The 25,930-nt window shown below is 37.6% G+C and overlaps 1 protein-coding gene across 6 annotated transcripts in view; it reads right to left on the bottom strand.

Moving 5' to 3' along the window:
- Window positions 1-25,930, bottom strand: part of PTPRZ1 (protein tyrosine phosphatase receptor type Z1) — a 127,237-nt gene that overhangs the window by 36,259 nt on the left and 65,048 nt on the right. For all 6 annotated transcript variants that reach the window (XM_057378434.1, XM_057378453.1, XM_057378444.1 and 3 more), the window contains exons 3-10: window positions 19,259-19,438; window positions 17,273-17,424; window positions 15,989-16,084; window positions 15,671-15,737; window positions 12,037-12,194; window positions 11,339-11,489; window positions 6,618-6,802; window positions 5,807-5,933 (exon numbers count right to left, since the gene is read on the bottom strand). In XM_057378434.1, the coding sequence (XP_057234417.1) occupies window positions 5,807-5,933; window positions 6,618-6,802; window positions 11,339-11,489; window positions 12,037-12,194; window positions 15,671-15,737; window positions 15,989-16,084; window positions 17,273-17,424; window positions 19,259-19,438 (1,116 nt within the window). The remainder of the gene's footprint in view (window positions 1-5,806; window positions 5,934-6,617; window positions 6,803-11,338; window positions 11,490-12,036; window positions 12,195-15,670; window positions 15,738-15,988; window positions 16,085-17,272; window positions 17,425-19,258; window positions 19,439-25,930) is intronic.

The raw sequence follows: 25,930 nt of genomic DNA, 5'->3' as shown, positions 1-25,930 counted from the left end.
CTATGTTTAATCTGAAAGCTCTGAAGATATTCTTGTAAAACAGTCTGTTCTATAGTTTTCATATAGAAAACTCCTTATTTGTGCACCCAGGATTGGATTTAGGTCACTAGAGCAACAGCCATGCCATCACACTCAGGATGCAGCAGACTGCATGCCTCCATCAGGGCAAAGAGACCCCCTCTCCCAGTGCTTACAGCCTTTTACAAACTCCCACCCCCTTGATTTAATGCAAAGACATGAAGCCAATTGTATCACATCCCACAAAAAGTCCCTAATAAACAGGTACTGCATGGCCTGTGAAGAACTACTCTGGAGGCTTTTGTGGCATTCCCACTTCTCATGAATAAAAGCCAACTGAAACAGGATGAAGAAATTAATCTCCTACAACCCAGGTGAAAATCCTGCTCTCCAAATTTAGAGGTAGTCTTTTGCCCTCTTTCTCTCTTTTTGGCCAAGTCCAGKGTTGTACTTTTGATGGCAGTCAGTAAGCAAGGCTTCAAAGCAGGTTGGAGGAAACATCCAACTCTGGTAGGAACTGGCACAGGTCTTCAGTGAGGAAATCTAACACAGCACTAATGCATCCTACTCCTCCTTTGGTTCACAAAAGGCCCATCCCCACTCTGAGTCTTTCTAAGGCTTTCTCCTAAGCCATGTTCTGGCACTCTGTCTGTACAAGTGCTAACACATATTCCAAGGCCTGGGAAGCAATGCTAACAATAGCATCACACACAGATCCATGTCTGCGTTTCCTCCACAAATGCAGTTTCTTCAACACAACACAATAAAGATGCCATCTTGATATTTCTCTTTTTTGCAAAGTCAGATGGGGTTTATGACTTAATTTGTATTCTCTTTGGTCTGCCCATACCTACCTTTCAAAACAAATTGAGATGTGCTATATGCAACATATACTCATATAGTTTTATTTGTGTATTATAGCATGCAAACCAAGCCACGCTGCACAAAATCTTCACACGTTGTTCTTTAGTAACAAAAAGCTATAAATAAACAAGTACAGAACTGACCTTTCATTAGCTAGCCAGAAAAAAAATTATCTTACCTCTGACTCCTGAGGCCTAGGAGGTTCTGTGGAAGGGTGGGGAGGGGAGCAGAGGGGAGGAAGGGGTGGATGAGATAATGCTATTCCCTGTCTTCTCAGTGATATAAATCAAATAGTGACATTAGTTTGAATGCCTACCCACAACAGACCCATACCACATACTATGTACTCAATTCTTTTGTATCTATCTACATATCTATTATTTTTGTGGTCACTATTCTTTAGTTGAGCTTTAATCAGACTCCGTCAGAAAAACAAACTGTACTGATTGTGCAAGAATWTACAGTAAGGCACATGCTCTCAAATTCCACCAGCAGGAAACTACACTTTCTTGCTATTTTCTCAATGGAGGGGCACATTAACATTACAAACATACATGTATAGATACATACATATATATATATATATACATATATATATATAAACTGCATATTAACAGTAAATCTTCAGAAACTTTGTAAAGACTATTTGAATTTAGGTGGTCACAGAAAATTTATTGCCAAAAGTATTAGAGACACAAAAAGAAGTTCTGTTAATCCTGTTGCTGAACTTTTGATTTGATGGGAGATTATAGAAATAAAATAACATCCCCCACCCAAGGTGAGGAGCCACACCTTCCAAAAAACAACCCATTGTAGGCTGAAGAACAAGATTGTTTATTTTTTTTCCTGGAACCACATATTGATTATTCTGCAGTTTACATTTTAAAATAAAATAGTGAAATTATTAGTTACAGAGTTCTGTAGAGGTCTTTTTCATAGTCCATTTTAATGACAGATGAAGAAATGATAGAACAAATACAGAAAAGGTAACTATTTCCCTACTTTGTTTAATGCAAATATCTAAAAAAAATCTCTTTTAAACCATGGGATTTGTAATTGTAGAATAATGCACACAACATAAAGTCTTTTAATTTCTGTACTGACTTGTAATAAATGGCACAGCAAGAACAAAAGTAAAGCCTATTTCTTTTAATTAAATTAGCTCTCAGATTTCTACTTTTATCAGTACAAAATGAGGTCTAAGTCAGACATCTAATATATGCTTAGTGCTTTTTAGAACAAAAATCACAAAGATGAGTAAAAAAGAAGTTGCATAGTTAGACCCTCAGAAAGCATTGCTGACAGCATGAGAGGCCAGGCAGGAGACAGCATTTGAGAGCTATATCTCAACATGTTGCTGGTTTTATATTTTTTTTTTTTCACAAAAACCAACAGAAGTCTACACAAAGGAATAGGAGTGGAGAGCTATATTCTTATTTTTCCTTTCCTGTGTCAGCAAAAGCATGTAAGTAGCACCAGGATTTGCTGCACAACAAACTACTGCACAACCTTCAGTTCTATAYAGATGTTATCTAGAGAGTCAAACCACACATTTACGTAGTTATTCAAAATCCAATTTTAACAGCAAATGAAAAATTTGTAAATAAAGGTTGGATTTTTATGAAAGTTGACTAAGACACTCTGTACATGATTCCCTATGTTTTCAATGGAGATTTTGTAGCTACATCAAGTTGGCTTTTACTAAATGGAGACCAACTGGAAAAAATTTTAACGTGCACCACACCATATGACAAGGAGAAGGGCTGCCACCCTGAAGAGTTTAGGAAAAGCCCAAAGAGCAGAGGCCTACACGATGGTGGCCTGCCCAATGCCACTGCATTACAGCTCCTGAGGCTTCCACAAACTGAGGCAGACAGCATGGCCTGAAAGGGGTCCTTTCTCTTACAAATGACTGCTGAGAACAAGTCTTGGATCTGTGGATCACCAGAGCCTGCAGAGCCCTGACTGACCACATTTGGGAGGCATCAGATGGGGTGGGGACAAGGCAGGAGAAACATTCTCTTGCAAGTATCTCAAAAAGTAAGTCCTAAAACAATGGTCTTGAGCATTTTGAATACCAGATCTCATTAGAAGTGGCAATTCCAAGGACAGAATTCTTCCTGCAAAACAGCCCATCTAATGCTCTGGGTGACGCATGCCCTGCTTTAGCTCTTAACATGAAAACTGATCAGGAGGTGACTACAGTGAATTTCATCTTAATAAAACTGGATTACTCAGAGTAATTCTTGAAAAGGAAAGATTTAATTTATGCTTTATGGGTGTCAACTTTATTTCATGTCTTCATGGTGAAGATAACTTTTCTTTCATAAATTTCCAAGCAGGAGCTCCAGGAAATCCCCTTTTGCCTTAAGATCTACAAAGCAGATCACAAAACCAATTTGACGTTAYAGCTGTAATCAGCAAGCTGTTCTGAACATACTTTTCTTATCAGATATCTACATTCTCATGTCTCTTGTTCAATATTAGGAATATTAAAATTAAATACGGAAGTATTTGAAATATTTGCAACAGTTAATTTGGATGCAAATAATTAGTAAAAGCAAGTATGCAAATGAAAGTTAATATTAGAAATTAATAGAATTTTTTTTCACATTTTAAGATTTTTTCCAGAGTTGACACAGCATGTAAACAACTTATTTATAGAGCAGTGTACACTCTTAGAAACCACACTAATCACATGAGAGGAATTTTTTTCTGTATTTTCTCATTCAACACTTCCAAAGGTACCATTGTGGAAGTACCAAAATAAAAGAAAGAAAATAGATTAAAAACTTTGTGTCTACTTTAGATAGGAAGCATGCCAACAAAATGTTTGGGGKTTTTTTGTGAAACATGTAAATATTAATTTTTATTTAAACACTTCCCTCTCTTTTAATTTATATTGTTTAAAATTTGAAATATCCACAAGGGAGAAATTGTCTGCCTGCGAAAAAAGGTTTGAGGGTATCAGACCTTCCGTCTGATATATAACCTTTATTATAACAAATATAACATAGTCTGAAATATTGCATTTATTGTGCTAAATTCTCTTGTCTGAGAATACAAACCTCAGAGAAATTTCTGCTGACATATTGGAAAGTGATATTAATTTTCCATTATGTATTTCCCTCACTCTTCCCTCTACTGGAATGAATGCTAAGCCACTGTTTTGCATGACTTGAGCAGAAACACAGCAGTGATGCTGGTCTTGGTGGCTGGATCTGCACTGCTGCAGGCTGCCCAGCCCTCCTCATCCTCTTGCTGAGCCTGTTCCCCCGCAGCAGCTGCTCACACCTCAGGTGTACAGACAGTTCCTGCCCACCCCCAAAGCTCCTGGCTCTCTCCCTGCCTCTGTGCCCACCTTTCCTTCCAAAGAGAACACGGTGGGGTGGATTCAACTCATCCTTACAGCAGGGATACAGCAGTAGCAGCAGCAGGGTGGTTTCTCCTCTGGATATCACCTRTACTGGATTTTGTTTTGGGGTATCTATTCTCAGAGGTTTTACAGCTCTGATGGCAGCACTGTACTGGCTTGATGTGTTGAATTACTGTTTAATGATGATAAAATCCTGCTGCTTATTTCTCATTCCATGTAGAAAAGGATGTGGGGTAGGTAGATGAACTCTCATGTGAGAAAATTCCTCAAACACAAACCCAGAAAATTCTGGAAAGTAAGTGGAAGAATATATTATCTACAAGATGTATAAAAGATAGGCAGAAGAGTGAAATGTCAGTTAGAATGTCAGAACCTTGTGGATTTTTTAGAAAACTAAAGAGAAATAGGAAAATTCTGGTAGATATTAGCCTAAGACCCCAGAATATATTGTTCTAAATACATTATATTTGAAAGACAAGTTAAATCTTTATTAAAAATATGTATGTACCTGATGCTGTGTTGTCCTTCTACAGAAAAACCCATACTATTACAAGCCTATTACCCTTATTAGTCCAGAATTCATGTGGTAGAGATTGYTGACACTCTTATTCTCTCTCACTGTAAAGGAATGTGGTTCCCTTGAAATGAAGACCTGTCCAGTTCTCCCAAATACACCACAACATCACTAAAGATCTTGTTGCAGCTAAACATAAATACATAAGCGTAAAACTGAACTTACAGAATACATAAACTACAAAACCTAGGCCTTTAGACAAAAAAAATAGCTCCTAGCATGAACAAAAAGCATTTGATCTTCTTCTATGATTAATTATAGGGTTCTTAATTAAAAACACAGGTCACGCTCACTTTAAATGAGAACTGAGTCGGATGCTAAAACTTACATAGAATTTAAGGAATTATTAAGKAAAAGATCAAGCTTCATGCTATAGTTTAAAATTATTTAATCTTTACCAGCAGGCAGAAGAAGCAAATTTGGCTGTAAAATCAACAAGATTTGTTTGTTAGGCCTTTTGATTTTTTTGCAAGGCAGCATTAAGAAGCAAGGGAATTTCATCACTGCAAGTCTGTTGAAATCAAACTCCAAGCATTCATAAAAAAATAAAATTTCAAAATCATTAATACAGACTTATAAATAATTTATGGAAATTGTATTACTTGATTCCTTAATACTTTGGTCGAGTGGATTGATTTTGAGAGGCTTCAACCATACAGAAATAATACCAAACATGATTTTATTTCCCTACATTATATTTCTAAAAGACACACTTAGGAGATTTGAAATCAAGTAGAATATTCTCAGAATTAAAAAAATTAACATGCAGATTTTTATAGGTAATGCTTACAAGGAATTACATCAGGGAAAACATCATTAGCAAGGAACATGCTGAAGGTTAACTGCAGTGATTTTGAAGTTTCATTTTAGCATAATTTGAGAGTCACGCATTTAAACTGGTTTGCAAACAAACTACTTCTTCATGTTCAGATTTTTCAGCTAAAAATGATCACTAAACTCAAAAGACCACTTACCTGAGTCCTCTAAAGGCATATCGACAATGACTTGGTCACTATATTTTCCATACAGACCATTAGAACAAACAGCAACTATCTGAAGAACGTAACTTGTATTGGGCAGCAGATTATTTAAAATAGCCCCCTAAGAGGAAAAAAAAAATCATTTACTTTCAAATAAGTATCAAGTATTTGAAAATGTTAATTTTTTTCATAACACATTTTTCTTATGAACCATAAAGCCCCTTTCTTCTAATATTATAATGTGTGCTTTTTCTATTTTATTGTCACAAATGCTTTTCAGTCAACTTTAAACAAATCTTGTGAGTTTTTACATGGAGGATATCAAACCAAATAACTGTATAGTGCTGAACACAAATTCAGGTAACATTATGTCTGATAAGTGATGAAACTTTAAAGAGGGTTAGCGGAATAGATCTCATTAGTAAAATGCCATGAAACTGTAATCAGCAACTTAGTATTTATAGCAGTACAATTGATTGAATCCCTTTGCTTGTGTAGGTCATTTGTTCACAACCATGAACAATGAAGTACACATCACTATTAATTGACAAAGGGTTTTGTGGCTAAGGAGCTCTGTGACTGATCTGTCAAGGAAAATCAAAGCAGCAATCTGTAGAGTTTTTCTCTGTTCTGGAAAAGAGAAGGTTTTACTTTTGCTTTAAATTGTCTTTGTGGCTTTATGGCCAAAAAATGACATCATTTCTCTTCAATCGGCTCCCACCTACAATTTAATCCCTCAAGATAAATAACAGTGAGTTGTAATGCCATCAACCCTTTTTATGAAACTTGAAGAGTTCACAGTTACCAAGTCCTGATACCCATCTGTCAGAAACTCGTGCTTAGTCTGGTCTTCTCCATCCAGCTGTTGATAAAAGACAGCAAAYCGCTCAATTGAGGTGTCGTATACTACACGAGGTCTTTCCCACGTAACAAGAAGACTAGTGTAATTCTTTGGATCAGACTGAACATTTTCAGGTTCTGAGCTGCAAACTGGAAGAAAGAAAACAGGAAAGAAGATGGTATTTATTAAATGGTAGAAATGACTCTACTAAAATCTTGAGCTACCTCCTGAGAAAACTAATGAAAGTCTTTTATGTGTGTGTCATTTTTAGCTTTCCACTAAGATATTTGAGATGCCATGCCACTATAAACAGGAGCAGTATTTTAACACCAGATTTCGTAAAGCAAGTAAATTTGAGGACTGAGTCTCCTCTCCCTGCCTCGTATACCAAATTTTGTGAAATATTAGTTTCTATTTCCTAAGAAATAAAAAATGATAAATCCTAAGGATTTTTGTACATGTCCTGGGAATGAAAAAAACTCAATAATTCTGTCTTTATGGCTCTATCAGAGTAGCACTAGAAGAGCTGCATAGCTCATTAGCTATAATGGACTAATCTATTTTTAGATTGTTTTTAACAGTTAAAGGTAAACGTATCACACCGGAATTTCGTCTCAAGGTTGTTTGAATCTTTTTATTGTACTTAAAGAAGGCAAATAGGAAGAGTTAATTATTACATTAGCAGACAGTGATTTCATACCATTATGTTTTAAGGTTTGTTATTATGTTTTTAGCTGGACTTTTGCATAAGCAATTACATAGTCATTCCCTATTTGGAATAAATGAGGAAACATTTTTACATGTCATAATCTGTATAGAGCAAAATAAGAGTATTGAGCAAAAGCAAGTAAAAAACTTACTTAGCTAACTAAGAAAACAAGTGCAGATCTTTTGGAGGTCTCCCAAGGAAGAAAACACCAAGATGCCTCAATGCTTTGGGGACAATGCTGCATTTTGAAAGGAAAAGTCCCTCAGCTTTGCATTTTGCCACTTGAACACAAGAGGGCAATCAAGCCACTCCAAAATATTTTTCAAAAGAATTTCTCCTGTTCCTTGGGGAAGTGGGCAGTTCTGAGTATCTTCGGTCTGAGCTAGTCAGTGGAAAATAAGCAGCAAGGCTGTTTTAATTTTTGTGTTTGTGTGTGTAAGCTAATACAAGAGGCAGTGTTAGTCTGTGTAATTTAGTTGAATTCTTCAGCTTGCCAGGTCTTGAATCTACTGTGCTAGATAACTGATACACCATTGTATTAATTGCACTTAATTATTTTAATTGATGCAAAGGGAGAGTAAATTTAAAAAAAAAAATCTCATGATGTGTACATTCCGTTCCATTATTAAAATTTGTCATTCCTCCCCATTCCCACCAGATGGCAAAAAGAAATCATTAGACCAGCAAAGAYGATTCCCTTCTCAATTCTGAGCATTAAGACAGATGATTTAAACAGATTTCAATCTTTTTCAATGAATCTAACGACTCCTTGGCCATTTTATTTTTGAAGGTGTTAAAATTACTCTCAAAACACTTTTTTAATAATATAAATACCAAGCTTCTTTGTATTCCRAATTCTCCTCTACAGTCCTTTTTCCTCCCTTGGTCTTTTTTGCCTGTGAGTGAATTTGGTTCTGAAATCTCTGGCTGTATTCAGACTTTCAAAGCAGTATTAGGTGCAAAGATGGTGATTTCAGTGTTCTTTCTTTGTGTATTTTCCAGATGGCTCTTCTATTTTTTTCCCAAGAAAAAACTCTTCCTTTTTGTTCTCCTTTTGATGTTCACCTCAGCAATGACCAACAATATCACCACCTGACAATCATCTACATATTATTTCATCTCCATTTCTTCCCCAAAAGTTGCTCTTGCCCTTCTTCTGATGGCACTTCACAAATCATCCTGCTGTTCCCTTTTATTTCCTTCCAGTCAGTAACACAGAAATACTTTACTTCTGCCTTTTCCCATTTTCTTTCTCCAGAGATTAGAAAAAGAAAGGCAATCACATGACAACTCCCCCTCCTCAGCAGGGCAGGGGAAGAAAGGAAGATGAAAAAGCCGATGGGTCAAGATAAAGACAGGGATCATTTGCCAACCACCATCATGGGCAAAACAGACTCAACTTGGGGAAATTTAACACCAATAAAAATACAGTAGGGCAGTGAAAAACAAAAATAAAACCACAAACACCTYCCCACCCCTTTTCCTTCTTCCCAAGCTTCACTCCTGCCTCTTCCACCTCCCCACTCCCAGTGACATAGGAATGGGAATTTTGGTCAGTTTATGACACTTTGCCTCTGCTGCTCCTTCCTCATGCTGTTCCTCTGCTCCAGTGTGGAGTTCCATCCGTGGGATACAGTCTTTCATTAATTTTTCCAGCTTCCTTACAGTCTTTCAGGAACAGAATGCTACACTGTGGGTGTCCCCTGGGGTCAGAGACCTGACAGATAATCTGCTCCTGCACGGGCTTCTCTCCACAAACCACAGCTCCAGCCAGGAGCCTGGTCCCGCACGGAGTCTCCGGTGTGGGATGCAGGACAGGCTGCCCCACCACGGGCTGCAGGGGAATCTCTGCTGCGCTACTGGATCAGCTCCTCCCCTTCTTCCTTCTCCCCGGGTGCCACAGGGCTGTTTCTCACACTTTTGCCCTCACTCCTCACTGCTGTGCAGCTTTGTTTTCCCAGAGGAGCCGCCAGCACRGCTCTCAGTGCCCTGAGATGGGCGGGCTGGAGCCAGCTGGAACCGTCTGTGTCTGACTCGGGGCAGCACCACCCCCTCTGCCAACACTTGGCACCTGCACCCCTCACACTGTGCCAGTGAAACTGTCCTGGACACACGTCCAGAGAAAATCTGAGAATTTGGAATGTAGTCATGTTGACTGAGCAATGTGAAAGGGTAAGCGCACGAGTCCTGAGCCCATGTCTCACAAGAAAATTTAACTAAGAGAACTGCTGAACTTTACACAGTGGTGTTTCTCATGGGAAAACAGGCTAGTACTTTTTATGTATCGTCAGTCTTGAATTTTAAGAACCTATTGTTTTTTATACCTCTACTAAATGCAGGAAGATAAACAAGAATTAGGTTTCTGCCCTTAGTCCCAGGGCCTTACCAGAAGGGTGGAGCGGATGGGAAATCACCCAATATGCCCAGCAGCCACCACAAGAGTTCTCAGGTTTACAGGAGCTAACAATGATTTCTATTATAAGTGGATTTTCATGCCAGCTGAGGCTGATGAAGATTAGCATTACAATTTCAAAACACTTTTTTTTTAGGTGAATCCTCAAGTAGGGCTGTAAGGATTAGCTATTTTAATCTTCTTAAATTGCATATATCACTAGTCAGGCTGGGGGAATGAAGCATCTCCCATGTCCTCAGCAGGACAGTGCTTGTGGACCAAAAATGTTGAGGATGTCACTGTGAGAAAATTTCTGAATATATTTTGCTGAAATTAGTTCATAATGGAATAGAAAGTTTCTTTTAGCTTTTCTAAGAAAACTTAATTCTACTTAAGAAATGCCATATATTAATAATAGCAATAAATCAAGCACTTAATCCTACTGCCTAATGAGAATCTACACTGAATACAGCAGGGGAAAATTGCGATTCTAGGTTTCACAACAATTTTTCAATTATCTACCTGAGTAATATCCAGTCTTGGCAGTTCTCATGCATCCTCTAAAGGGATTAAAAAGATTATTTTTTTTTCCTGTTGAATATTGTGCAATATTAAACATGAAATACATAAGCCTATTGAGTCCTGAAGACTGTGGCATTCTTATTACAGCTCTTACATCTGAACGTAGAAGTTTAATGATTCCTAGGGTTTTCAAATTTTATTTATTTTAAAATGGAGGTGAAAATATAAATTCTTCTGTAATGTTCTACATTAAAAATGCTGTAGTTACATCTCTGTGCATATATATATATATGCCTGTTCACATAAATATGTAAAAGTGTGTATATGAAACCACACCTTTAATCTGGAGAACACCTACAGCACCTGYTTCAGTCATTTGTTTATGTCTAATTAAACACAGTTTACTGCAACTGAGTTAAAGAATCTGCAGGTACCCCCATCCAAGTAGCAATATAGCGTCTCCAGTTTAAATATTCACTGTATATTCTTTTGTAGTTGTTAGTCCAGGAATCATCACATTTAGTGCTAGATCTGGTTTCCCATTACACAATGTACTGTTTGGTCACCTAACCTTCACAAACTTCCCTGAAGTTTTAAGTAAGATTGASAACAGGATCTGGCTTCTGGAATTCTCTCCATCATTCACTTTCTTAGAGAACTACATGAAATTAATTTGGTGATATCAGTCTCTATTGGAAATGCATCCACACTACATGATAAAGAACCAAATGGGTTTGTAAAACAAAATCCTCTTGCAGTCCCTGAAAAGGCAGTTTTGTTGAAGTCTGAATAACATTAAAAGGGAAATATAAGGAAGTTTGATCTGATGTGATATTCACTGAATGCGTGCTCAAGACAAGCATTTAATTTTCCACTCCATTAAATCTGACATGTTTTATGATTGCTAGTTTTGATCTCTGAAGTGGTAGATTTATGACTAATAACAATACGGTTTGCTTCTTTCTACACAATTTAAAATGAGTAACTTCATACTTGGATGAATCTTTTACAGAAAATTGTCTTTTAACTTGTGAAGGGAGGAATGACTAAGCAGTTAAGTACCTGCTTCATGAATTTCTTCTTGTCCAGTGTAAGAGGAAAACACTTGCCCGAAGAACTTATATTGCTGTTCTCTGAAGTTGTTTTGCAGGTAGTCCATCAGCATAACATAGCCAGACTGCTGCATTGTAAGGACCTCACAGAACACAGCTAACTAGAAGACGAGAGGAAAATAAGTCAAAAGTCATGAAAAATGACCAGATTTTGCTAATAGGCAAAAACTCTGGGGAAAAGATATTAGATCAAGTTTCACACTTGAGCTATCCTTTGTGGTGCTGAGCTTTTGTTCTTATGTACTATCAGTATATATAATGGTTTACTACACAAGTATTTTTCAATCACCCTGCTGCTGGAGCTATGCTCTGTCAAGCACCACYATTTTGCTGGGAGAATACTAAAAAAGTGGTTTGTACTCCTCTTTACCTGAGTTCCAAGCTCAGACAGCCTGGAATATATTCTTACCCTATTTTAAGACAAGAAATTACTCAGATTCTAGTCCTAAACTAAAAAAAAAAGCTAAATGATACCACAATTGATATAGATGTTTTCTAATTTATGGGTTGCATGAAAAACTACTAACTAGATAAAAGAAAAGCTTTGTTGTTGCACCAGCAATAAATGCAAAGAGCTTCTGCCATATACATGGCAAAYGCTTCGGTATTATGCATAATTGTTTGGTTTTACTACATTAAACAAATTACCTGGTTTTCAGAAATACTTATGGTATCTTTAAACACAATCCATTCAACTGTTTCAGAGCATGGAGGAGCTGATAGAGACCCATTRTAAGTGTAATATTTGTCTGTTGAGTTTGGCAAAAGATTCAGCAAAATAAATGGTTCTAAGGCAGCCTGTTTTCCTGAAAAAAAATGAAAGAAAAACAGATAGTTAAAACTCTACAGAAGCAATTAATAAATAGAAATCACACTCTCCAAAGAGTTACCATTATAGGAACATGCTAATTTTGAGGTTTTTCCAAATTTAATATCCAGAGAGACTAGCATACAAATAAATCATGAAGTAGTCTATTTAGTTTGAAAAAGTATAGCTCAAAACCAACTTTGTTTACTTGGGAAGGTGTAGTAAATTACTCCAGTAACAAATAGAGTAATTCTAGTACATTGTTCACAAGAATTTGCTCACCATAAGCCTACGTGCAAGRTGCACTCTTGAATTTCAAAGAAAAAAGTTTGTTAGATCTTTGTTCTAGGTCTCATGACATGGCTTCAAACTCTCCCTGAATTTAATCAAGTTTTGGAGTTTTTTGCAGATCCAAACTGCTGCAGAAAATCACTGCCYGAGGAACTATTACTCATGGCTGCAGAAGCAGAATTTCTGTGGATCAAAGTTCTTTTTTAAATGGTGATAATGTAGTGAAAAAAGGTGACAGCTTTACACGAATCAGCAAATGACACCAAGACCTCCTCCAGGAGAGTATGACCACTGTTTGTTGTSCTGTGAAAATAATATCACATCTTTCAGGTCATTAGTTTACCTGGTACATTGTCAGCTGTGAGTAAACATGAGGAGTTGCTGGAAATCCATCCACAGAAAGCTGATTTTCTGCTGGTACAGCAGAAGGGCCCAGCAACAAGAATTTGCATAAATTGTAACAACTTCAGCAAGGCAGACTTTTTCAGTCTGTGACAATCACCTGCTTTATTGTGTGGTGCATCCAAAACAATGCTTTTCACACTTTGGAATAATGCAGATCCTTATACACCTTATTTCAATCTAAAGTTACTCATTTAAAGTTCCTTGCTAATTGACAAGCATTCACCTCTGAATAGCGAATATATCTTCAGACTGTGCATTAACTCATGCTTCTACAGGTATTTCTTGAGTCCTGTACAGATTTTTGATCTGACTTGATCTTCATAATTCTTTACAAATTTGGTGAGAGCAGCAGATTGCACTAACAGTTTACAACAATTGATTGATGCTTTGCTTTTCTTCAGCAACTTCTCTACTGAGTTAAGGCTTAAGGGCTGGCTTATTCCCTCTCTCTCATTCATGCATCATGAAAAGGAAACATTTAGCAGTGTTGAACAAAGCACATCCTTCCACTTCACCTGTCAAAATGTAATCAGCCTTTAGACAGAAGCTATCATTGCTATCTGGTATGTGTCTAGTTACCACATTCCTCCCTCAGTAAAAATGAACAGCCAGCCCATTTTATATTAATAGCTGGGGACATTAAACTGCTCATTCATAACAAGAATCCTGCCACATATTTTGCAATTTTGGATTAAAGGGTATTTTAGAATACCCTTTAATGAGACTGACAGCCTAGATTCTAAAATCAAACACCTACAAAGAATGATAAAAACCAGCAAGTTTGTCTAGTAGGAACAGGTGTGTTGCTCTGCAGAGCTTGAGAACTCAATTGTGATTCAAATAAGCACAATACAGATATGACTGACAAGGACAATTCATGTAYATCACAGACAAGGACAGATTCTGTGCTACTCACTTTTCTTTAGAAGAAACAACTTGATTTAGTCATGACCTGAATTTCCTGAGCTTATTTGCATTTTATTCAGGRAAATTATATTCTGAGCATTGTTGGAGTGCCATGTAGTGACTGTATCTGGAATCTTGCTGCTGATCATTTTACAGCTCCTTCCAAGGCTGTAGGACAGCATCTGTCTTGATGTATTACAAGGTSTCCTTTTTGTTTCACAGAAGACGGCACACGAAAGTAATGAATCTTAACTATTTTATATTTCCACCTCCTCTGTCTTTCTACCTTATAAAAAGTGTTTCCTTTTAGATTTGTAGAATAATGTTTGTTTTTCAGATGGAAAAAARTACCCTTGATTTTAGTGTCATACTTTTGAAAGCTTTTAAAATAGCTTTTTACATTTTCAACATTTTGATCTAAAGGAGCTTTACAAARTTCAAGCATCATTACATAGAGGAAAACTGAGAAAAGGTTTCCTTAAAATCATGGACATGATGTAAGAATACATCCCTGTTCAAGACAGTGTTCATTCATATTTATTCTTCTGCAAAGACCATGAAACTGATTTAAAAACAGCCCCAACCTCTTCATGTACCATGCTGAAGTTCACCTGTTCTGATGAGCAACCACCAGAGCATTTCTTAAACACAAAGTTGTTAACAATTTGCTTTAATAATACTGCTACCAATACAATATATTTGGGTTATTCCAGACTTCACAGGAGCTACTGAATAAAAATTCCTCTCCTCTGACTCTGCTGAATACTGATATTCTGAGAGTCTCACTCTTGTAAGACCTGTCTTGGATAGTTGCAAGAGTGTTATCTGATTTCCAACCAGATATAAAAATCCTGAGATGTATGATTAAGAAGACTCACAGAATAAATCAGATTTATCTGGCTTTAGCATTTAAACAGATACAAATTTCCTATGATAGTTATATTTATTCATTTACACTTTGTTACAAATAGTCTTGAGGTAAATAAATCATAAAACATATCTCAAGTTGGAAGAAACACATGAGGATCATCAAGTCCAACTTCTTGCTCCTCACAGCACTACTTAAAATGAAACAATATAACCAAGAGCATCATCCAGATGCTTGGTGCCAYGAACAGGAGGAGCTTGTTCCAGTCACAGATCACCATCTCAGTGAAGGGCCTTTTCTAATGCTCAGTCTGAACTTCTCTGACACAGCTTCATCCCATTTCCTYATGTCCTATCACTGGTCCCCACAGAGAGATCAGCAAATGCCTCTCTGCTGCCCCAGACACAACTTTAGGAAGTTGTTGACTGGGATGAGGTGCCCTTCTCCAAGCTGAACAAAGTGACTTCAGACACTCCTTGTAAGTTTTGTCTTCAAGACCTTTCACAATCGTGGCTGCCCTTATGTGGATGCACTCTAACAGGCTGATATCCTTCTGCTCCCAAAACTTCCCCCAGCACTTGAGGAGAGGCTGCCCCAGTGCRGAGCAGAGCGGGACAATCCCCTCCCTTGCCTMGTTGGYGATGCTGGGCCTGATGCCTTCCAGGACACAGCTGGCCCTCCTGGCTGCCAGATCAGATTCAATTTCCCATTAAACCAAATCCCAGATCTTTCTCCAAAGGGGTGCTCTCCAGACTCTCATTCCCTGTTTGTCCATATAACCAGGATTACCCTTCCCCTGTGCAGAAACTGGCACTTGCTTATGTTAGATTTCATGTTGTTGTTGATTGTCCAGTTCTCCAGCCTATCCAGATGACTTTTATAATTTCTAACAAAATAGACATGACTGAGCAATAGAGAAGTGTCTTCTCAATGTCTTAAAGGTTTCACAATCACGATGAAGTGGAATTTAATCAGTAATCAATAAAATATGGAGGCAAACTTACCGAAACGACTAACACTATCTACTCCATTAATGATTGGATTATAGTCGGGATTATCTTCTAGTCCAATCTGTAAAAAAGCAATTGCATATTTTAACAGTACAGGCTTCATAAAAAAAAATGGCAAGTTAAAGTTTACCACCAAAATGGCATATTACTCGAAGTCAAACAAATRCATTTTGCCCATTTGCTTTTCTGCAAGAATAAGTTAAGAAACATTTTTTTAACTCAGTGATCACACATTGGAACCAGTTAAATTAAGTTTGTACATCTGCTGCGTTTCAAGGCTGATTAAATGACAAAAAGATATATTTTGTTTACCTCAAATAAAATTGATAAAGCTCTTAATTTTCCACTTCCTTTAACTGCCTCTTCAAAATCTGTAAACTGATCTGCATCATAGCAGTAGATTTGCATCTGCAATAAAAAAATATATTCAAGTGTTATATTTATAAAAAAAATTAAACAATGCATTTATTTATATTCCCATTTTGAGGRAAAAAAAATCCAAACAAAATATTTCAATGCAAATATAGGGTTTTTTTTACCTATCTTGTATGCATTATCTAAGGATACAGAACAACAATTAACTATGCAAAAACAACCTCTCCTGGAAAATGAATTAGTATGAAGAAATTATCTTTTCAAGGAGCACAATGTAGATAACACAGCAAGATGAGGTAACTGGATGCCTGATTTAGAGTGCTTGGTGAGATGAATCTTGACATCACTGATAAAACATGAATAATATGTCAAGATGTCTCTACTGCATTTGGCTTGCAGTAAGCATAGAGAAACATCGGTAATATGGGAATTTTTAAGTTGCTAATGAGGTAAAAGAAATGACACTGCCCAGGGAATGCTCCTGGCTTACCACACTTCCCCATGTATAGGCCAACCCTGGCACTACTGCTGTGCTCTCACACAGAAGTTCAAAATTCTTGGAATGAGGAACAGCATAGTTGCCTGCCACAACTGCCTCTTTTTAACAGGAAAATGGCACAGCGCCACGTTGAGGGAAGAAAGTTTGGTCTTTGTGCATCCCAGTGAGAGCTGCTCCTCTTCTCCACCCCACTCCCCTGCTGCTGCAATTCTGCCCAAGCAGCCAGGGGGACACTGTCCTGGCTGCCTGTGAATGTGGCTGCACCCAGGAGCTGCTCACACGGCTCTTGGCACACGCTGCCAGTTTGTTCCAGTGACAGGAGCCACACTTTGTAAGGCACAGCAGCTCCCATGGGCTCTCAGCAAAGCCCTGACTTTGAGAAGCCCATTTACAATTTAAACAATGAACTGATGTGGAATATGATGGATATATGATGGAATACAATCAAACTTGTAGGAGATTAACTTTCACTGGGAGTTTTGTCAGGTTAGCAGAACTGACATCTAACGCTATCTTAGAAGATTTGCCAAACTGCAGTTTAGGTGTTCTCAACATGCCACTACAACCTTACACTGCCCTTCTAAAGTGCATCAATTATTATTAATTTGGATTTAAATAAATTATTATATTTGCAAATAGATTTAAATCAAGAGATAAACAAAGGTATTCATGTTGCAGAATGTCAAATTGTTGAAATCATCAAAATCAATTCTATACTTTACCTCAAGAGGAAATTTTTGTCCTTCTAAACTATGTTCTGATCCRTCTGATGACGCATTGCATTTTCCCCAGTGAAAAGTGATCTTGCTTGCTTTGAATATGGTGTCTAGCCCACCTCCACTCACATAATAATCACTTGTCAGGTTAATTTCCACTAAATAAATTGAGAAAGGAAAAAAACGATTGTCAATATTAAAGCCAGCCAAGGTGTCTGTAACTCTCACATTTCAGTATTAGGTGCTAGAGGGTAAATATGATATGCTTACTTCTCTGCATTTCATAAGCAATTTGACAGGAATTGGTTATTTAAACTAAGTAAAAAGTGTGATAATTCACTATTAGCAAGGAGAAACATGTTTCATTTCATGCTGCAATTCATAAAATAATAATTTAATGAAGCATGCTTGGATTCCTGTTATCTGAAACTAGACATCAAACCACACTACAAAGTTCAAAAAGCTGGTTTAGCCACCAACTGGCCATCAAGGAAAATAAATTCCTGAAATAAATGCCTTCCTGAAAGTACCTGCATTTTTAATAAAAAGGAAAATACACACCTGTCCCCCATTTTTACAGTAATTCTATATACGAATCATGAGTCAGYATGAAAAAAGAATATTTTAGCCAGTTCCTAGGTAGACTGTCCTGACTTAAGACCCCTCAGCTGTGGAGCTGTCTCCCATGAGAAAAAGCAATGACAGGTCTTCAGCGGGACATAGCTGCACACAAACTGAAGATGGGACAGAACATTTGTCTTTTGGAGAGAATGAGCAAGGTGGGACAGACTGGAGCCTCACATTCTGGCTTTCCCACTTCCAGTGATTGTGAACTGCTTGACCTCTTGATAAAACAGCACTAATGGAGCTCAATTTCACTACATTCCTTTCCTCAGAACCTTGAAGACAGTTTAAACAAGCTTAGCAGCTCCCTGTATAATATCTGAATTTCTGTAGATGAGAAAAAGCTCAGTTCACTTTTAAGGACTTTAAAGCACATTTTCTCAGGGGCATCTTGAAAAGAGAAAGCACAATTTATCTCAGCTGGCAGGGCAAGAGGGAAGTAAGTGATTTGTGGAGTGGTACATATGAAGTACATGACACAGCTAAGAACAGAAATTGGGAACAACAATGCTAAATTGAACTGAACTGAACTGAAGTAAACTAAACCAAAAGGGCTGATCCAGAGGTCCCACTGGAACTGGCAGAAGGTCAAAGGCAGTTGTTAAGGGATACCGTTCTCCACACCTATGCCCAAAACAAGGAACAGTACTTCTAACAAGCAGCTTTCAGTTACTGCTTTCCTGGATTAATACGTGGTTGTAAAAACATTTGTCTGAAAATTTAGATGACAACATAAGCTTTTTTCATGGCTGGGAAAAACAGGTATTTGCAGGTATAAATCACTTCTTTCTAAAATACATTTCCAAGATMGGTATGACAAATCAGACCACAAAAGCACCTATTACTTTTCTTTGACTGTTACAAGGGATCCATGTGAGTAATTCAGATGAAAGTTTCTATATTATTTGTGTCTATGTGTAGGTGAGATGAATCACAACCTGAGTTTCTTGAAACTTCGACCCAACCATAAAGTGCTTTCAGATGAGTAGGTAATTCATACTTTTAAAAAATATTTTTGCCTACTCATTACAGACTCTAGTTATAATTACCATAATTTCACAGCAAATGCCAACTTACTGTTTAGCTTCAATGACACGCCCATGATGGGGTGATAGTCATGATGTGATTGCTTTGGCTCTATCTGTCCATTCCTATAATTATTGTGTGATTTCTGTTACATTTAGCTACCATAGTCATCTCTGTCACTTTAGTCATCTCTGTTCTGTTTTTTTTACATATTTGATAGATAAATTCAGAATGTACCAGTTAAGTGAAATGAAAATGATCCATTAAAAGTCCTTGGTTGTTTGTCCATCCTAGATCACTTTCTGACCTCATTTAACTCCAAACACGAAATCGACTTTTTACCTGTTTTGCCAGTGTTGCGAATGAAAGTATCTTCCAAAGTTTCCTTATCCCATCCATGGAATTTAAGTTTCTTCAGATTCACATTAACTTGGGTAAGATCTTCATCTATATTAATAGGTGATTGTTTGGCACCATTACAGGCAGAATATTTCTTGCCCCAGTTCTTTTGGTTCAAAGTTCCTAGAAATCAAAGTATYTGGGGTAAATACATTTAAAACCAAACTGGCATCCATTTATTTTTTGTTATGGTAATGTTAAAACACAGTTGCAATCTGAGATCAGAGTATCTGCCCTTCTTTCAGACTTTATCTGTAGCAATATTTAGCACACCCACCACGGCATCCTACCTTCAACAGTTAAGTTACACTCTGAACACTCCAGACATCAATACACACATTCTTATGAATCTCTAAGGAAAGCATAAAACAACAACAGAACCCTCATGAACAATGTACATAAATTAAAAAAAAAAAAAAAAAAAAAAAAAAAAAAAAGCTTTCAGGTGAAAGGGACGAGCATACAAAAAGCTTGGGAATTGTTGCAAAACTATCTCATATAGATAACTTTTAATCATACTAATCTTAATGTTCCTTCTGCCTGAAGAAATCATCTATCCTGGAAGATTTTTAAATAAAAAGAAGAATTAAGATGTTTTAAGAAATCCTTACACAGAGGGGAAAAGGTAGACTGATTTTACTCTGGAAAAGGAAAGAAGATGAGTGATGCTGTGAGAGCCTGGCTGCATGGCCTGGCTTTGCCCCTGGAGGGCTGTGCACTCCCTCTCCTGCCATCTGTCCCCTCCGCAGCCGCCAGAGCAGAGGAGCTCCTGTGCTGCAGGAGCTTCTCCAGGGCACAGGGGCTGCCTGGCATTCCACTGGGGCCAGGTCAGGAACAGGAAACAGGGWCACAGTCAGCCTGTCCTTCACCAGAGACTTGATTATTTTCAAGAAATGCACAAGTACTCCATAAATAAATACAGTGCAGAAGCAGCAGCTCTGACAATCTTTTGTTTATATAATATACCAATACAAATAGAACCRTATTTTATGTATCTCTGTGTGTTTGAAAACATATAGATTTCTTCCTCCTGGTAACACCTCATAAGGCTAATAAATCCATGACTGCACAGATGTAAGAAAACGGAATTACTTCAGTTAACTTCCCACTTACCAGTAGTTAAGAACTAATATTAGTGTATGCAGTGCACATATTCGAATTCTATTAGACACAGGGAAATAAACCAATGCTCATTTACAGGCCAGTATGCCACATCCAAGTCTGTCAGTGAATATTTGCTATCTTGTACGCCAGGCAATGACAGCTCTCATATTGCACTCAGAAAACTCAGAGAGGGGAGAAGGAATACAGCCAGTCCTGTGGCCATGACAACAGGCAGGAATACAAGGTGCTCACCTGGATAGCCAGATACCTAGAAACAAATCTGAACTAAATTATTCAACAGGTGGAAGCCAAGAGAGTTACACCAGTACCAGCTTGCTGCATCAAAATTACTGCAGATGCTATACAAACACATTTAATTCTCACAAACAGCAAAGGAGAAACTGTCAGGCACACCAGTCAAACAACCTAAAGTGAGTTCAAGTCACAGGATTATGAATGTGAATATCCTACAGGTGGGGATTAGAGCCCTGTACCAAGCAAGCACTGGTCCCACTGGGTATGGCACACTGGGTAAGCTTTCAGCTCCTCAAGTCACCCTTGTCCTGGACTTTAGCTGTCAATTGTAATTTGTCACCTGGAAAAATAATGTAATAGCATGATTTGTAATTTACTTTCACAAGTAAAGAGTGGCTAATACTTCACCCCTTTCAAAAACTTCCTTTAAGAAATTCTGAGCTTAAGTCAACAACTTGCAGAGTAATCTCCTTAGGTGCTCTATAGTGAATTTTCTAACAAATATTGAAGGCTTTTAAAACAAAGAAAGACCATTTWAAAAAAAATAGGAATTAGATTAGTCAACTTTTAAACATAAAGTTCTCCAAACAAGAAAGGACAGAAATAATATTTCTCAGCTTGTCCTGTGCATTGCAGCAAACAGGCTMCAGTTTCCTGGTCTGATTTCAGACAGCCCAGTGATTTCAAGCTGCAGTAAACTCTTTAAAGCTCTCCCTGGCACGTTTCTGCCAGTTTGGGCTGAGCGGGCTGCCCATGGCCATGCCTTGGAGTTAAGCTGCACTCCTACTCCATGCTCTATTTCTTTTGCTCCTTTTGCCAAAGCCACTTTCCCAGACTCCTGCAGTTGCCCCAAGGCAGTAGAAATTTCCATTCACTTTACAATGACATACCAACCCCATAGCYCATCTGCAGTCTCTCTTTCAGAACACCACCAAAAATCTTTTTCTGACATGCATTTCCATTATTCTGCTCTTTCCATCACTGRCATTAGAACTGACTGAAAACACTACTCTTTTCTTTTTCCTGCTATAGTGCTTTTGGATGCTTTCTTCCATACTTTTTTTTGATCAATGTCAATATTGCATTTTTCATTTTGTCTTCAAATTCCCTACGCTCTRTGATCACATTTAATAAAAACAAGTAAATTAAAATTAGAGAAACTATAATTTCCTTCTAACTTCCATAGTTTAGTGTTTTTGGGGCTTTGTATGTAGAACTTAATTTCTTCAACTTGATATCATTACCTGTGGCTCAGTGTGTAATAAACAGAGTCCTAACATGAACGTAGTGATAAAAATTATAATATTTGCTCATCTCAGAAGATGTGCAATTGTAGCATTGATAAAAAACTATGCAATAAAATGCAAAGGACAGGGTCAGATCTAGAGCAGGGAAAAGGGGAATTCCATAAGGAATGGAGTCCGAGAAGGAATGCAGAGCTGGAGTCTGGTCACGATGACCCAAATTACATTTGAGCAGCAAAATATGTATTAATGCATGAATTCTGCAAATGAGGGAGMAGATATTGGTTGTGTCTATTTTAGCAAATAATGCTGAACAACATGAGTAGCTTTACASAGTGAAACAGTTGAGGTTGAGGAGCAGATGTCCACGCCATATGTTTTTCAGAAGGTTTTTACCTYAGTCTAGCTCTGTCTGGTCCCATGGGCCGAATGCCCACTGGCTGCTGAARGGTTTAGGGCACTCTCCTGCAACACAGCTCCTGTTTGATACCAGTTAAGATGAACCCACGCCACACACTGTGAGACAACTCTATCTTGCAAACCAAAGCTTAGCAAGTGGGGTGCAGACTGGCGATTTGCTTCAAAAGTCCACTCCTGATCTGAACTAAAATGTTAAYRTGAATGCATCWGGTGTAGGCAGCAGGTGGTGAAACTGCTGCAGTTTACACAGCTTGCTGAAAGCCAAAGTAAAAGTGAAAGAACTGAATGTTTTTAAACAAGAGCAGATTGTTTTGCTCTAGGTGCTATGATGGAAATCATAAATCAAAGCTGTACCAGCCATTTTGAAAAATATTGTTGAAACTGAGCTTTGAAAATTAGTTCTCCCAACCTGTGTTTGGAAATCTGAGGAGAACAAAAATATACACAATATATCTTGAAGAATGCACAGAGGAAGGATGTTTGTCAAAGGTGGCAGATCTGAAGAAGTAACTGGCACTTCACAAAGAAGTAACTGGCACTTCACAAATGAACTGAACAAAGTAGACTACAAGCCAATAGAGGCCTGCCTATACCATAACCTTTACCACTTTTTTCCAGGGCAGAATGTCTGAGGAAAATGTTCCTAACCCTTCTTTCTAGGAAATGTTCATATCTAAGTCTGCTCCTCAACCTTAGTCCCTATGATCCCACCTCTACAGTGAGCACCCAGTTCTCCTTTTGGCTTCCATTTCAGCTGTCTCTGAAAGAAAGAAATAGAGGGGCTGGACCATGTCCAGAGAAGGGCAACAGAGCTGGGGAAGGGTCTGGAGTCCAAGTGTTMTGAGAAGCAGCTGAAGGAGCTGGGGCTGTTTAGCCTGGAGAAAAGAAGGCTCAAGGAAAACCTTTAATGAAATGGATGCTAATCCTAGAGTTTATTTTATAGATGAAAGACAGCAGAAAAGATAGATGGATTCTTTACCTCTACTTAATTTCTKCCTCTCCATTTTTTATCAGCTGTTGCTTTCGTGATGCTAAAATTACATCTGTAAGTATAGATTGGACACACACAGGAGATTAACCCCTCTGTGTGGCCTGTTAATAATGGATTTGCCTTATCAAAATAGTTATTGAGTTACCACTTTGAAGTGTTAGGTGATTTCATTTTTTTTCTTTTTAGCAAACATGTTTTATCTAAGATATGAAAAACCAGAAATAAGGCCACAAAAAGATATGTGTACTTACACTGGGACAAAGTTTAAATTTAGATGCCAAATCAATATTGCTCTGAACTTTAAAATATARAGTTATTATATGAAAAATTGTACAGTGCAGTCTCTAAACCTCCAAGGCAGAAGAATTATTTCAGTTCTCAATCTGGATGAGTCCATTGCTGGCTAAAAGAGAAAAGTTCTGCCAATGTGAATCTTGGGAATCTTACCACAGCTCATATGCCTAAGGCTATAACGTAACACTTTGCATTCTAGGGTAACGTTATAGTCATAAAAAAAGGATGACTGAAGTTTCACATATTACTGAGTAGAAGGCAATGTTTCTGGGTTACCTTGATCATCACTGTAAGGGTTCTGTGTTTTTGCCCTCCAAAAGCCCCAAGTACCCCCACAGCCTGATCATGGCCATTCTCAYAAGTTTATAAAAATTCTTAAGATTGGAAAATCCATAAATTTAATGGATGAAATCACTTGTCCCAAGTCACAACTACAAAAAAAGGAGTTTTGGCTTCCAGGTTTGGGCTTAGCCATGTATTATGCCTGTCTCAGTTATGTAGCTGCTTGGAGGTTTTCCAAGACTGGATTTCTTGCCAACATCTCAGTCAAGTTTTAAAAAGTGAAATTGTACTGGTTTGGTTAAAGAGAGTCAGCCCATAGAGTAACTCCAGAAACATTTAATAGCAATTAAACTCTCAAAGTTCAACACTAATAAAGTAATTTGCTTTTAAATAAGCAAAAAACAAATAACATTTCTCCCATGGACTTTTTCTGRCACTCATACAGTGACAAAGAAATTAATTCAATACATTTTCTTACTGTGGGGTGTTTCAAATAAAACAAACAGAATCAAAAGAAAAACTATTTTTTTTTGCAACCAGATTCATGCAAGTCAAAACATCTATTATTCCATTTAGCACTTTATACATCATTTTTGTATCTAAGTATCAGCTTACCTAGATTGTATTTTATGCCTCGTGTCTCTGTGCACAGAAATATGGATTCTCTATGAGAATACCCTGAAAGATAGCACAGCACTAACCTGACTTCAGCTGTACCCTATTATGTTAATCTTACCTGTTGCTCATTTAAAATTTGCTAGACCACTTACCTCTTACGAAAATCTGTCATAGAAGATGTGTCAGGAAAATACTGATGAAACATTTTGCTATCTTCAGACTATGGCTATTTCTTCCCTCTTTTGTTTGCTTGTTTTTTKAACATAAGCTTTATGCATTCTTCATATCTACAGTCATGGAGACATTGCTCAACAAAGTAGTAAAAAACAACCAAGTGAGAAAAAAATGTTTGGGGTTTTTTTTTTTTCCACTTTATCCCCAGATAGAATAAACTACACTTGTTGAGATACAGTGGAAAACAGTAATCAGTATTATTGATACAGTGGCTATCTGGTATTTTTTCTTCCCRGGAGTCAGTCTGATGATTCATAGTCAGACTAAATGAATTAGTGAGCAAAATGCATAGGAGGATGAATGCCAGTGGACAGTTTTCTTTCACTAAMAACTGTTTGTTGTTCCTCTTCTTCTTTCATTGCCTAAAAGATCTGGCCATTGCAGTCTAGATAGAAAATATACAATCAAATTCTGCTGTGCCAGAGAAATACTGATTATCACAGATGCTCCATCTGCAGGGCACTCATTGGCATAGCTGTTCAGACTAGGAGAAGGATTATGGGAGAAACTCAACCTTTTAAGGTACCTCTTTTCTATTATTCTCATCTCATTGCTCCTGAATCTCCATATAACTGCAGCTAGAAAATCATGTAGTCATGCATAATGAAAAGTTGCCACTTTTATAATWACTGTAGTGTTATGATCTAAGCAGTATTTTTCAACTCAGTATTCAGGAAGGAAGTTTGGTGCAGTGCCAAATGAGAAAATGTCCAGTGAAAAAAACCACATTCTTCTTCCTGCTTTATTTAATTCTTGACAATATATGAAGCCCTAATTGGAAGTCCTGGACACTTCTAACCTTGTTCCAGATTGTAGCAATAATTTCCTTTATCTTTAGTAATACTTAAGAGCATGAAACTGAATACAACACTGTTGAGTGACAAAGATCATTCCAAAATCACGAGTAACCAAAACTGAAACCAGAACTGGAATACATGGAAATCAGTCACTTTTAGACTAAGAAATAAGCACAGAGGAACATGGCTTATGGCTTCATTTCAAATACCATACAGTTGCACTTTTTAATTAGCTGTTAACGTGGCATGGCAATGTTTGGTCTCCCACAAGGAGGACTCCCCAGCTCTTTTTCAGCTGTTGCACATGCTGCTAGCAGGGAAGGAAGAAATGGGATAATCACAGGCTTTGTCCCCTAAAGCCACCCCTGATTTGCAA

Source organism: Malurus melanocephalus, unplaced genomic scaffold (assembly GCF_030028575.1).
Source record: "Malurus melanocephalus ecotype Western Australia unplaced genomic scaffold, MMel_1.1 scaffold_11, whole genome shotgun sequence".
NCBI lineage: Eukaryota > Metazoa > Chordata > Aves > Passeriformes > Maluridae > Malurus > Malurus melanocephalus.
The sequence above is the reverse complement of the archived record's forward strand: the minus strand, read 5'-3'. Positions and strand labels throughout refer to the sequence as shown.